At 38.4% G+C, this 12,419-nt stretch overlaps 1 protein-coding gene and 1 pseudogene across 2 annotated transcripts; one reads left to right on the top strand and one right to left on the bottom strand.

The window, feature by feature from the left end:
- Window positions 1-678: 678 nt before the first annotated feature.
- On the bottom strand, window positions 679-6,671 carry LOC103854988 (annotated as a pseudogene). The gene is made up of 7 exons (XR_004449161.1): window positions 6,617-6,671; window positions 5,021-6,525; window positions 4,170-4,267; window positions 3,674-4,067; window positions 3,252-3,587; window positions 1,935-3,173; window positions 679-1,904 (listed from the first exon to the last, which is right to left on the bottom strand). The product of XR_004449161.1 is annotated as a cadmium/zinc-transporting ATPase HMA2-like (transcript).
- A 1,955-nt stretch (window positions 6,672-8,626) lies between these two features.
- Window positions 8,627-12,342, top strand: LOC103852474 (pentatricopeptide repeat-containing protein At4g30700). The gene is made up of 2 exons (XM_033274809.1): window positions 8,627-9,194; window positions 9,278-12,342. Exon 2 carries the CDS (start codon window positions 9,834-9,836, stop codon window positions 12,183-12,185), a length of 2,352 nt encoding a protein of 783 aa, XP_033130700.1. The 5' UTR covers window positions 8,627-9,194; window positions 9,278-9,833; the 3' UTR covers window positions 12,186-12,342.
- The last annotated feature ends 77 nt before the right edge of the window (window positions 12,343-12,419 follow it).

The following is a 12,419-nucleotide window of genomic DNA, read 5'->3' on the forward strand; positions in this document are numbered from 1 at the left end:
CGAAACCATAGTTGGATTTGGCACTGAACCGAACAGAATGGTTGACTTTGTCGGAGGGAGTTGTCGGAGGGAGACGCTTGGCAAGATGGAGTCTAGTGATGTAGCGGATGGTATAATCGAGTCAGAACCACACACCTCGACATTACCGTGTCGGAGGCAGCTAGTACTAACCGGAAGAGACTTCAGCCAACAATCAGCAGACTCAATAACGTTTAGGGAAAATGCAGGAAGCGAAGCTAACATGGTTATGAGACCCATTACCCAATTTGTTAGCTTTTATTTTTGTAGTCACTGGTCAACAATGTTGTCTTGAGCCACGTAAGATTAGTCAGGACTCAACAAAATACAATCTTGTTGTCTTAAGCCACTTAAGGTAGTCAGGAATAAGTTAAATAGAAATCTTCTTTTAAATTGCAAGTAAAGTCCCATTCTGATTGTGGTTTGAGAATAGACCAGGACCTCAAAATTTTCTTTTAGAAACAAGCATAATGGAATAAAATTTCTTGAATTTGTGCTTTAAATGTTAACAAAATACATTATCAAATAAAATAATGAATATCCTGAAAATACAAATCCATAAAATTGGAACATACTCATTTTAAATCTTGTTTCATTTAGATTTTAAACATATAGTTAGAATGAGTTTAGTTGCAAGAATTACAGTCTCTTCCACTCCCCATGTTTAATATAGAAAGCAAATCTCAAGAACTAGCGAAGTCTATAATATTTTGATGATAAAAATAGTAAAGTAAAGTTTTGGGTATAATATAAGTTTACACGTACACATGAGTACATATCATCTTTCAAATTAATTTAGATTGCAAAAAGCTTGAATCCAACGACATTCAGTGTTATAGGTCCTTTATCTACGGACGTCCCTCTTCTCTCATACATATCAGAGAGAACTTTCATGAGCCCTTCTGTGGTCTTCTCCTTCGCAACGTTGTGAGCAACGTTTTTTGACAGTGTTAACCTTATAACACCCAGAACTTGTCTATCAAGGAGCTCCCACTCATCCTGATCCATCTTCTCGGGTTTCTTGCTCAGCGGTTGATGAAGCTTCTTTCCGTACAGATAATCTTCAATTTGCATTCTCCAAAATGCATAATCTGTACCTCAAATTTCCCGATACTGTGCGCCGAACCGTCTTCGCCTCCCATCGTTTCTGGAACCACCGTGTATTAGAACACCTACGTCGACAAACCGATGTTACCGACAAAATTTACTATTCACGAATTACTGTTCACGTGAATAGTAACTCCGCAAAATTTTTTTTGACCGATCACCGTAACTCAAGCTCTGATACCAGTTGTTAGGAAATATGCGGTCAAATTTTTGCGGAAAACCGAATTTATGGGAGCGGAAAAACACACACACAATTGTTAACGGAGTTCGGCCAATCTTGCCTACGTCTCCGGACCTGCTACAGATCTTTTATTATCAACCCGAGAAATTTTTACAAGCTCTCAACTCACACCCGACCCCAAATACACTCAAGAAATTACACTTAATTTCTTATAGAGAAAGATTTTCTCACAAGAAAGATTTTTTTTTTTTTCTCTCTTGCTCACTCTCTTTTTCTCTTGTTTTCTCTTTGTTTTGGGATGGATTTCTTCTTCCCCTTGTGTGTTATTTATAGGAGATTATGAGGAGTTGGTGAAACTTCTTGTTGCACCTACCAAAAACACAAAAGAAATGTGTTGTTGAATTAATCAACAAACATGTTCTTGATACAACTTCTTGTTGTACCTACCAAAAACATGTTCTTTACAGTTTTCACCTCACAACATGCCTCTTCGTTATTACCTTTCCTTGAACTTTCACTGCAGCTCCCATCACTCTTCACTTTCAAGCTAGCTACCACGGGATCAGCATCAGGCCTTGAGCAACAACCTTTGACCAATGGTGAACCCGACTTGCAATCACTATCACCAAGGTCCAGCCTTATCTCCTTCAACTCACCAGCCTTGTTGTGACAGCTCTGTTTCACCTCGTCTTGGTTTGGTTGCTGCTGAATCTTGTCACCACAACACCTTGATTCACAGCTCTTTCTCACAATCATCACATCAACTTTATGTTTCTTGTCACAACAACCAGAGTGACCATGTCCCGAAATAGTTTTAGCCGGTTTCATCACTACCTCTTGCTTCTCCTTTCCACAACAGCCTGACTTGCAATGCTTCGGTAACAAACCTGCTTCCATGTCTCCAACAACATCCCCTTCATGTTTCTCTGCCCTATGACATTTGTCTCCAGGAACGTGCGCATCTCGAAGCAACAACATGCTATTGAGTATCACAAGCAAACAAGTCCCCACATCCGCAAGCACAGCCGCCCAAATCAGAGGATTACCAGCAAAAGCCAAAGCAAGAATCGCTCCTTTCATAGTAATAGACAAAACCACATTCTCCACCACTTTCCTTTTACCCCTACGTGCAAGCCTTATCGCTTGCGGTATCCTCCTGATGTCATTAGACATCAAGATTATATGACCGGTCTCCGTTGCAAGCGCAGAGCCGGAAACACCCATCGAGATACCAATATCAGCTGTAGCCAAAGCCGGTGCATCATTCAAACCGTCTCCTACCATAGCCCTTGGACCTTCTCTCTTAAACTCTTTGATGATTTGGGACTTGCCTTCTGGAAGAAGCGCCGCATGTACAACGTCCATAACATTCCCTAGCTGTTCTTGAGCATACATTGCTGCAGCTTGGTTATCTCCGGTTAGCATTGCAGTCTTTATTCCCATTGATTTGAGTTCTTTCATCGCTTGAGCTACACCTGATCTACAAGCATCTGAGAGGTTGAATAATCCAGCTAATGTCTCTCCAACATAGACGTATCCAACAGTCTTTCCTCCTTTAGTATCAACATCTATATCTGGAAATTTTTACACAAACCAAAGCAGAGAACCATTAGCATGTAAACAAAACCAAAAAAAAAAAAAAATTACATTCATTTGATATGCACCTGATGAACGCCCAGCTCTTGAAGCAATCCTTTTGTTCCCAATATAGACTTTTTTGCCATCAATGTTTCCGTGAATGCCTTCTCCTGGAAAGTTCTGGTCGTCTACAACAGCTTCAGGCTCAGGTTCAACAGAGACAGATTTTGCGTAGTCCACGAGTGCAGCAGCCATTGGATGGCTTGACTTGCTCTCCACGCTTGATACCCTAACAGAAGTCACATTCCAAAACTCACAGAAAAGTTCTCCTAAAGTGGTTAAAAGATCAGAATCAGATGTTTCTCACCAGTAAAGCAAGCTGTTGAGGCTTATATCTCTGGAGAGTGACTTGAAATCAATGACGATGAACTCTCCTCTAGTGATGGACTTATGGTCCCGGTTTTGTCAAAAGCAACGGTTTTGATCTTGGCTAAGGTCTCAAGATAATCAGCTCCTTTGATCAGAAGTCCTGATGTGGCTGCTTTAGTGAGGGCACAGAAAGTGGCTACTGGTGTTGAGAGAATAAGCCCACAAGGACAAGCACTTACTAGCACAACTAGTGCTAAGTGCAGCTAATGTTTCATGTTGTGAACCTTCGATGCGAATGGGATAACCACAAAACAGAGCGATATGAGGATGATCGCTGCATGTAAGGCAAGATAATATGAGGTCTCAATCAAGAACACAAACAACGTGTAACACTAACCAGTGGCTGATTCGGTTACTAACCTGGAGTATACTACTTAGAACATTCGTCTATGAATCTCTGAGTTTCTGTTTTGCTGTTCTGAGCTTCTTCCACTAGCTTTGCCATCTTAGCAACCACGCAATCCTCAGCTAGAGCAGTTGTTTTCACAGTTATGTAACCATTTAAATTAATGGTACCAGCCCAAACAGTTGAATCTCTCAGTTTAGGCACAGGGAATGCTTCACCAGTCAAGGTTTTCTCATCAACCTCACAGTTTCCATCCACAACAACTCCATCAATAGGTATGGTTTCACCAGCTTTGACAGCTATAACAGTGTTGATCTTGAGCTCATCCACTCCAACTTCTTCTCCAGTTTCTGCAATCACCGCCTTCTGTGGAGCTAAACTCATCAGCGACTGCATCACCGCACTTGCCTGAAAAATTATTTACAGCAAAATCAATGCTTGAATCAATCAATTACAGTAGTATCTTTGGAAACTTGCATGACAAGAAAAGGAAAACGGTGGAAATAAAACCTTGTAGCTAGCCCTAGACTGGAGCCATTCAGCGATTGTGAATAAGAAGACAACTGCTGCGGCTTCTGTGTAGTCTCTCATACCGAGTGTTGCTCCCACTGTTTGATACAAAGAAGAGTATTAGCTTTAAAGCCTCAAATGATTCACAAGAACTGAGTTTAAATTCATATTTTGAGTAATTATTTGACTTTTTAACATTTTAGCTAATGAGCAATTATTGCTAATCTAACGTCCATTATGATTTTTTAGAAATAGAAGAAACTCTATTTTAAAAATGGTTTTAGCGAAAAACAAAAGTTGCAAGAAAGCAGCTTTCATTTTTTCTTTTTTCTTTTCTTCTCTTCTTTTCTTGTGATTTCAAAGTACCATTAAAAATGCCAAATGCAGAGGAAAAGAAACACAAAAACTACCGAACAGAACTGCCATATGTTGACCATTATATTCTAAATTGACCCATCACAATGTTATATAGACACATACTTATATCTACCATCTACTATAACCTTTTTGATGGTATATATAAGTATGTGTCTATATAACATTATGATGGGTCAATTTAGAATATAATGATCAACATATAGCAGTTCTGTTCGGTAGTTTTTGTGTTTCTTTTCCTCTGCATTTGGCCTTTTTTAATGCTACTTTGAAATCACAAGAAAATATTCACCATCTACTATAACCATTTTTAAAAAAAATATTCACCTTAGTTAATGTTGTAAGAATTGTGATTCGCATATAAGAAAATTGGAGACTCACTCCTCATAAATCATAGCACTTCTTAATTAAGGGTAAATAATTAAGCAGAAAAGAAGCAAAGAAAAGCTTAAAAAAAAAAGAAGCTAAAACATTACCGGTTATTACAACAAGAATGTTGATGTCGATTCTAGCCCTTGCAATGGATGCTACAGATTTAGCTAGTATTGGATATATTCCGGCGACGACGGCTGCAACGGCAAGCCAACGGAACGGAGAGTAAACGTATTTGAAGAATGAAAGGAGGAGAAGTACGCCGGAAACAACCGCGAATGGACTTGGCCATTTATTTTTAAAGTTGGTTTCTCCGGTTACGCTCACATTTGCTTCTAACCTCGCTTGGTTAAGTGCCTTAACTGCAACCATGCACATAATTATTTAATAAATTAAATACATTAATATGTGTTAAAAAAAAAGTATTGCATTGTCTTTCTGATTTAATGGAAAGATAATGTTTTCAGTAATTATACAAAAGGAAAAAGATATAATAAACGTTAGTCATGTGAATGATGCGTTACGCAATACGCTCACAAATATGACGTTTGCAACGCCAAACCGATCATTTGTTTGAGTGGGACATTTATTAAAGTATGATACAGAGAAAAGGTACATAGTATACAAATTAAAATATATATCTTAATTAATAAATTATTACAGCTGGTTATAAACCCAATATGGCAAAAGAATGCTCATCAGCTTCCTCAGAGGCAAAAAGCTTTTTAAACTTCGTTTTCACTTTAGCAAACCGAGTTACCATAATGATTATTGATTGGACAACCAAGTTTGTCATAGTGTTTTTACAGAGATTTATCATAAAAAACAAATAAAAACACATTCAACATCCAGACAAGAGAAAAGAAGGAGGCATTGCATGACACAAGTTAATAACACGAGACAGCATTTGAGAGAGAAAGAGAGCGAGAGATTTCTAGTCCGCAGTCTTGATCTTCTGATTGGTTTTAGAATTATCCACGAAAGCCAAAGCTACGTACAGTTGCGAGAGAGATGCCAGTCTCTATCACAGTTTCTGGGAGGACCTCAGTAACTGCAAATTTAAAGCCTTCCACAGAACCTCCGCTAAGTTTCAGAGCCTCGTCCATAGCATAATGTCCACGGAGATAAAGCAAAACTGAGCTGCAAAAACTCAAACAAGGCTTTAGGTAGCGCAAACTGATAAAATTAACCAGTAAACTTGGTGGGAGGAAGAAAACACACCCGTCGCAGAGAGGAAAACAATCGGATCCGGGGAAAACCCTAAGTAGCATCTTCTCGATATCATTCAGAGAGAGGGAAGTATCAAATCCTCTAACTTTCAACCTAAATATGGCAGGAGATGGTATTATCAACATGACAAGAAAGATTCTCGACTAATAAATAAGAAAGGAAAAAAAAATCAATTTACGTGTGCTGTCGGTATTCGTCTATGACACTGGTAGGAGCAAAGAGATGCTCAAGGCTATTGTCGTCAAAAGGGTAAGCCGTAATTGTTAAAATACGTCCTCCCACGTTACTTTTTTTTTTTGAAACAAGTCCTCCCACGTAACTTCCATCAAGCTTCAACGCCTCTGCTTCACATTCTCCATTAACATAGATTAAGGCGCGTCTGTCAAAAAAAAAAAAAAAAAAAAACACAAAGATTATTATAGACTAAGCAGCATGGCGATCAAGCTGGAGGAAGAAGAAGTCACAAAAACCTGCGATTACGACATTTGTAGTCTACGGGAACAGAGACATGCATTAAATTTATTCCACGTGATGCGAAGTGTTTTTTCAGAGCCTCTTCGACATCCTCCCTAGGAGGGGAGGTGTCGTATCCCTCAACCACCATCCTGCTAATAATACTGTTTCAAAGGGTAATTAACACATGATCTCTATCTTATTAAGATATATACAAATCTCAAAAAGAAACAAAACCTGCTATTTCGAATCCCACCGTTCAATTCCAGACCCTAAAGTAAATAAGATCTAATCAGATCTGAAGAAACAACATAATTCAATCAACAGATAAGGATCGAAGAATAATTACTTCGTCCAAGGCGACTTCCCTAGGTTTCGCGTGGATTCTCAACGTGCTGTTGCAAAGAATTTTTTTTATTAATCACCGTGAGATAACAACACATGATCTAATCTTAATTCGAGATACAAAGAAAACGAACCTGGAGCTAATTAGGATCTCTGCATCACGACCGTTCAATTCCAGACCCTAAGGTACAAAAGATTTAATCAGAAACTATTCATTGAGAAAGCGATAAGGATCGCAAGAAGAATTACTTTGTTCGCGGATACGTCCATGGGGACTGGTGCGCTAGGTAGGTTTTTCGAGAGGCGATGAAATATTTTCTTCTTCAGATCTAGGGATTTTTGGTCTTTATAGAGAGTCTCCCTCGACCTTGTTTTGGGCCGTAACTATCCTTCTCGTTGGGTCTGCAGTTTAGCTTAGGCCTGTACTAGGCCCATTCATCGATATCCTTCCTCCGAAGCATTAACTAGTGCTGGGAATATGAATCATTATCCGCGGGCCCCGTCCCATTTGATCCGCTGCGGGACGGGTGCGGGTCGAGTGATTTGAAAAATTTGGTTGGCGGGTGCGGGTGCGGGTTGAGTGATTTTTATGCGGAGCAGATGCGGATCAGCCAAAATTCAGTGCGGGTACCCGCCAACCCGCAAAAACTAAAATTTTTTTTTTTTTTAATATTATTTTTAAATAGATTTTTAAAAAAAAATAATTTAATTTTAATTATAAATAGATTAATATTTATTATTTTTAATAAAAATTATTTAAAATATTAAATTTTATTGTTATTTTTTTAAAAAGTATTTAAATTAATAATTTTTAATATTATTAATATTATCCGCGGGTCTAGCGGATCACCCGCGGGTTTAAGCGGGGCGAGTGCAGATTTCATATTTTTTTCTTGCGGGTCAAGCGGGTCAAATTTTTTGAGTAAAAAAATCAGTTTATCCGTGGGTTGGCGGGTCAGCGGGGCGGGTTTGACCCGCAACCCAGCTCTAGCATTAACATACGTACGTACTGTTGCGTTGCGCCGATTTTTGTTTTCATTTATTTTTATATAAATATTTTATTTTTAATTCTAAATTGGTATATATTACTCCTTCCATTTCATAATAGGATGTTTTGAAGAGTTATTGATGTTTCAAAATACATGATGTTTGATATTTTTTTAATTAGTTTAAAAATCATTGAAAACTGTGTGACCAATGATGTTTTATAGTATTTTTCATGATTGGCTGGATTAGATTTATTTAATATTTTTAGTGTTACTTTTTAAGAAAATATGTATGTATTAATTCTTGTGCATTCATCCAAAACATCAACTATTTTGAAACAGAGGAAGTATAATATATATATATCTATCAATTTTTAAAATATAATAAGTTTACGGTATTTTTTTTATTAAATAAATTGTTTCAAACTTTCACATGTATTTGTATCTTCTTCTATATATATATATATATATATATATATTTGGATTATTATTTCATTATTAAAATCGTAACTATATATATATATATAAATTAGTAAAATATTGTTTCATTGTCATATTCAAAGATATTGTAACATTTCACAAATTTAGAAAGTTTTAAAAAAATTAAATTTTTCGCTTCATAAATTTATATTATCGAGTAAATAATTAAACATTTAGTTTTTGTTTAATTTTTAAAATAAACTATGTATTTTTAGTTTTTTTCATTGATTTAAGGTAGCCAAGATTAATCATTGTTAGATAATATGATTTTTCTTATTTAAAAAAAATCTTTATAATTTTAAAAGTTAACATCGACAAATATTTAAATAATTTACATATGGAAGTATAGTATTACAACATTAAATTATATCTATTTAATTTATACTATCTATAAATCCAATGGATCATCTACTGTTTAAATCTAGTTATTAATGGCCTAATAAAAATTTATGGTATTTGTATCTTCTTCTATATATATATACTTAGATTATTATTTCATTATTAAAATCGTAACTATATATATAAAGATTAGTAAAATATTATTTTATTATCATACTCAAAGATATTGTAACATTTCACAAATTTAAAAGTTTTTTAAAAATTAAACTTTTTAGTAAATCTACTGTCCAATGTTTATCCTCTTCATAACTCTCCCTGCTCTTTATAATTGTTACAGGTGGAGGAGATGAACAAAATGGTCTCAGAACTCGCTGTAGTAGTTGCAAAAGAGAGTTCTATGCAAGGAAAATGCGAAGATCTTCTGGCCTCCACTGGCATCATGCAGGTAACAAAAACAATCCAGTAGTTTAGTGTAGAATGAATTTTGAAAAAATTGAACTGAAACCGAGTTTTGGTGGCATGGAACAGATAAAAGAGTGTAGCCTAAGGACTCATCTGATACAAACTAGGAGAGAAGAAGGAGAAGAAGATGCAGAGGAGGAGACTCCTCCACTGTTGCCACCAAGAAAGTTTCCATGGCCATAAATAACACACTTACAGTTCCACTCCCTCAACACTGATGACTAATCATCACCTGTAAATTGCTCTTTGATGCCCTCACATATCTCCTTTTGATTGTTAGAAGTCTTTTTTTTTTCCTTTTGTATGAATCACTAGCATAGGAAAGAAGTGAAAGATCGCGAGTTCGAATCGTAGGAAGAGGAAAAAAGCAATTTAATTGTTTAACATGTAAACTCTAATGTGAGGTGTCTTTGAGGCGTTTTACTTATATAGAGTCGATTAGTTTTACGGTTTATAACAGAAAAATAACTTAGGATTGTTTTTGACTTTTTATTTAAATTAATTTATCAAAAATCTAACCGCTTCATGTAATCGTTTTATCATACGATGCAAAACGTTTAAATAATAATAACGGAAGAACACAAAATGAGTCGTTTTGCTTTCACTCAAAAAAGGCCAACAAATGTTACTACGGACAGTAACAGCCGCCACCGCCGAGACAGCCGTTGCAGTGATAAACAACAAGAACAGCTTCTTCGATCTCTTCAAAGCTTCAACTTCACTCTCTCACCTCGCCCAAACCCACGCTCAGATCATTCTCCATGGCCACCAAAACGACATCCAACTACTCACAAAACTCACCCAACGTCTCTCCGACCTCGGCGCCATCCCTTACGCTCGCGACCTCGTCCTCTCCTTCCATAAACCCGACGTCTTCCTCTTCAACGTCCTCATGCTCGGCTTCTCCAAGAACGGATCGCCTCACTCTTCTCTCTCTCTCTTCTCCCACTTGAGGAAACACACTGACCTCAAACCCAATAGCTCCACTTACACGTACGCTATCTCCGCCGCTTCGAGTATTCATGACGAGAGAGCTGGCCGTTCTGTTCATGGTCAAGCGGTCGTTGATGGGTTTGACTCGGAACTACACGTCGGGTCCAATACCGTCAAGATGTACTTCAAGTTTTCGCGGGTGGATGATGCACGGAAGGTGTTCGACAGAATGTCTGAGAGAGACGTGGTTTTGTGGAATACTATGTTATGTGGATACAGAGAGAATGAGATGTATGAGGAGTCTGTTAAGGTTTTTAGGGATTTGATTAACGAGAGCTGTACTCGTTGGGACTCGACGACTGTGTTGAATATACTCCCCGCTGTTGCGGAGTTGCAGGAGCTGAGGGTTGGGATGCTAATCCATAGTCTTGCGATGAAGACAGGGTGCTACTCCCACGATTTTGTTCTCACGGGTTTCATCTCGTTGTACTCGAAATGTGGAAAGGTTGAAGCTTTGAGTGCTCTGTTTCGAGAGTTTTGTGCACCGGATGTTGTAGCTTACAATGCGATGATTCACGGGTATGCTTCTAACGAAGAGACTGAGCTCTCTGTAAGCTTGTTTAGAAAGCTGGTGTTGTCGGGGGAAAGGTTGAACTCAAGCACGCTGGTGAGTTTGATCCCTGTCTCTGGTGGTCATCTTATGCTTGTATATGCCATTCACGGTTACAGCTTGAAATCAGGTTTCTTGTCTCATGAATCTGTCCCAACCGCGTTAACAACGGTTTACAGTAAAATGGACGAGATGGAATCAGCACGGAAGGCTTTTGATGAGTGTACGCACAAAAGCTTGGCGTCTTGGAACGCAATGATCTCGGGTTATACACAAAACGGGTTGACAGAGGACGCGATATCTCTGTTCAGAGAAATGCAGAAGTCTGAGTTTCGTCCGAACCCGATCACGATAACTTGTATTCTATCGGCTTGTGCGCAGTTAGGAACGTTGAGCTTGGGGAAATGGGTGCATGGTTTAGTAAGGGGTAGCGATTTTGAGTCTAGCATATATGTGTCTACTGCTTTGATTGGTATGTATGCAAAGTGCGGAAGCATTGAAGAAGCACGCCGGTTGTTTGACTTGATGCCGAAGAAGAATGAAGTTACATGGAACACAATGATCTCCGGTTATGGGCTCCATGGACATGGACATGAAGCTCTGAATATCTTCTCTGAGATGTTGAGTTCCAGCGTTGCACCGTCCCCAGTCACTTTCCTCTGTGTTCTCTACGCTTGTAGTCATGCTGGTCTTGTCAAGGAAGGTAATGAGATATTCAATTCCATGATCCACCGGTATGGTTTCGAACCAACGGTCAAGCATTACGCATGCATGGTTGATATTCTTGGCCGAGCAGGACATTTGCAGAGAGCACTGCAGTTTATAGAGGCAATGCCAGTTGAGCCGGATCCTTCCGTGTGGCAAACACTGCTTGGAGCTTGTAAGATTCACAAAGACACAAACCTTGCACGTACCGTCTCCGAGAAGCTTTTTGAGCTGGATCCAGACGATGCAGCTGATAGAAACTATCCACAGGCTGCTACGGTCGGACAAGAAGCAAAGAAGAGGAAACTAGCCAAGGCTCCTGGTTATACCTTGATAGAAATTGGTGAGACGCCTCATGTGTTTACCTCGGGTGATCAGTCACATCCACAGGTAAAAGCAATATATGAGAAGCTAGAGGAGCTCGAAGGGAAGATGAGGGAAGCTGGGTATCAACCGGAGACTGAATTGGCCTTGCACGACGTGGAGGAGGAAGAAAGGGAGCTGATGGTGAAATTTCATAGTGAGAGGCTAGCCATTGCCTTTGGACTCATTGTCACCGAACCAGGAACTGAAATTCGGATCATAAAGAATCTCAGGGTCTGTTTAGACTGTCATGCCGTAACCAAACTCATCTCGAAGATCACAGAGAGAGTGATAGTTGTAAGAGACGCCAACCGCTTCCACCATTTCAAAGATGGTGCTTGTTCTTGCGGAGATTATTGGTAGTGACTTGTTTTGGCCGCAAGACAAGTCATCTTGTACTCATAATGTAACATTACATCACTCATAAGTGATTATTCTTTAAGTCTTGGTTTCTTGTTATTCAAATAATCTACTTCTATGGTTTCACATACATGGAAATAAAAGGAACTATACCGAAACTTATCAAACTCACTGTTATTACCAGATAATATATCTTCAGACAATTGTGCATCATGTATCCTTAAGTTGCAGTCCCGT

The sequence above is a fragment of the Brassica rapa genome, chromosome A01, assembly GCF_000309985.2.
Source record: "Brassica rapa cultivar Chiifu-401-42 chromosome A01, CAAS_Brap_v3.01, whole genome shotgun sequence".
Taxonomy (NCBI): domain Eukaryota; kingdom Viridiplantae; phylum Streptophyta; class Magnoliopsida; order Brassicales; family Brassicaceae; genus Brassica; species Brassica rapa.

Bases quoted from the DNA above. Each gene is read 5' to 3' on its own strand.
- LOC103852474 (XM_033274809.1), top strand. From the start codon at position 9,834: ATGTTACTACGGACAGTAACAGCCGCCACCGCCGAGACAGCCGTTGCA.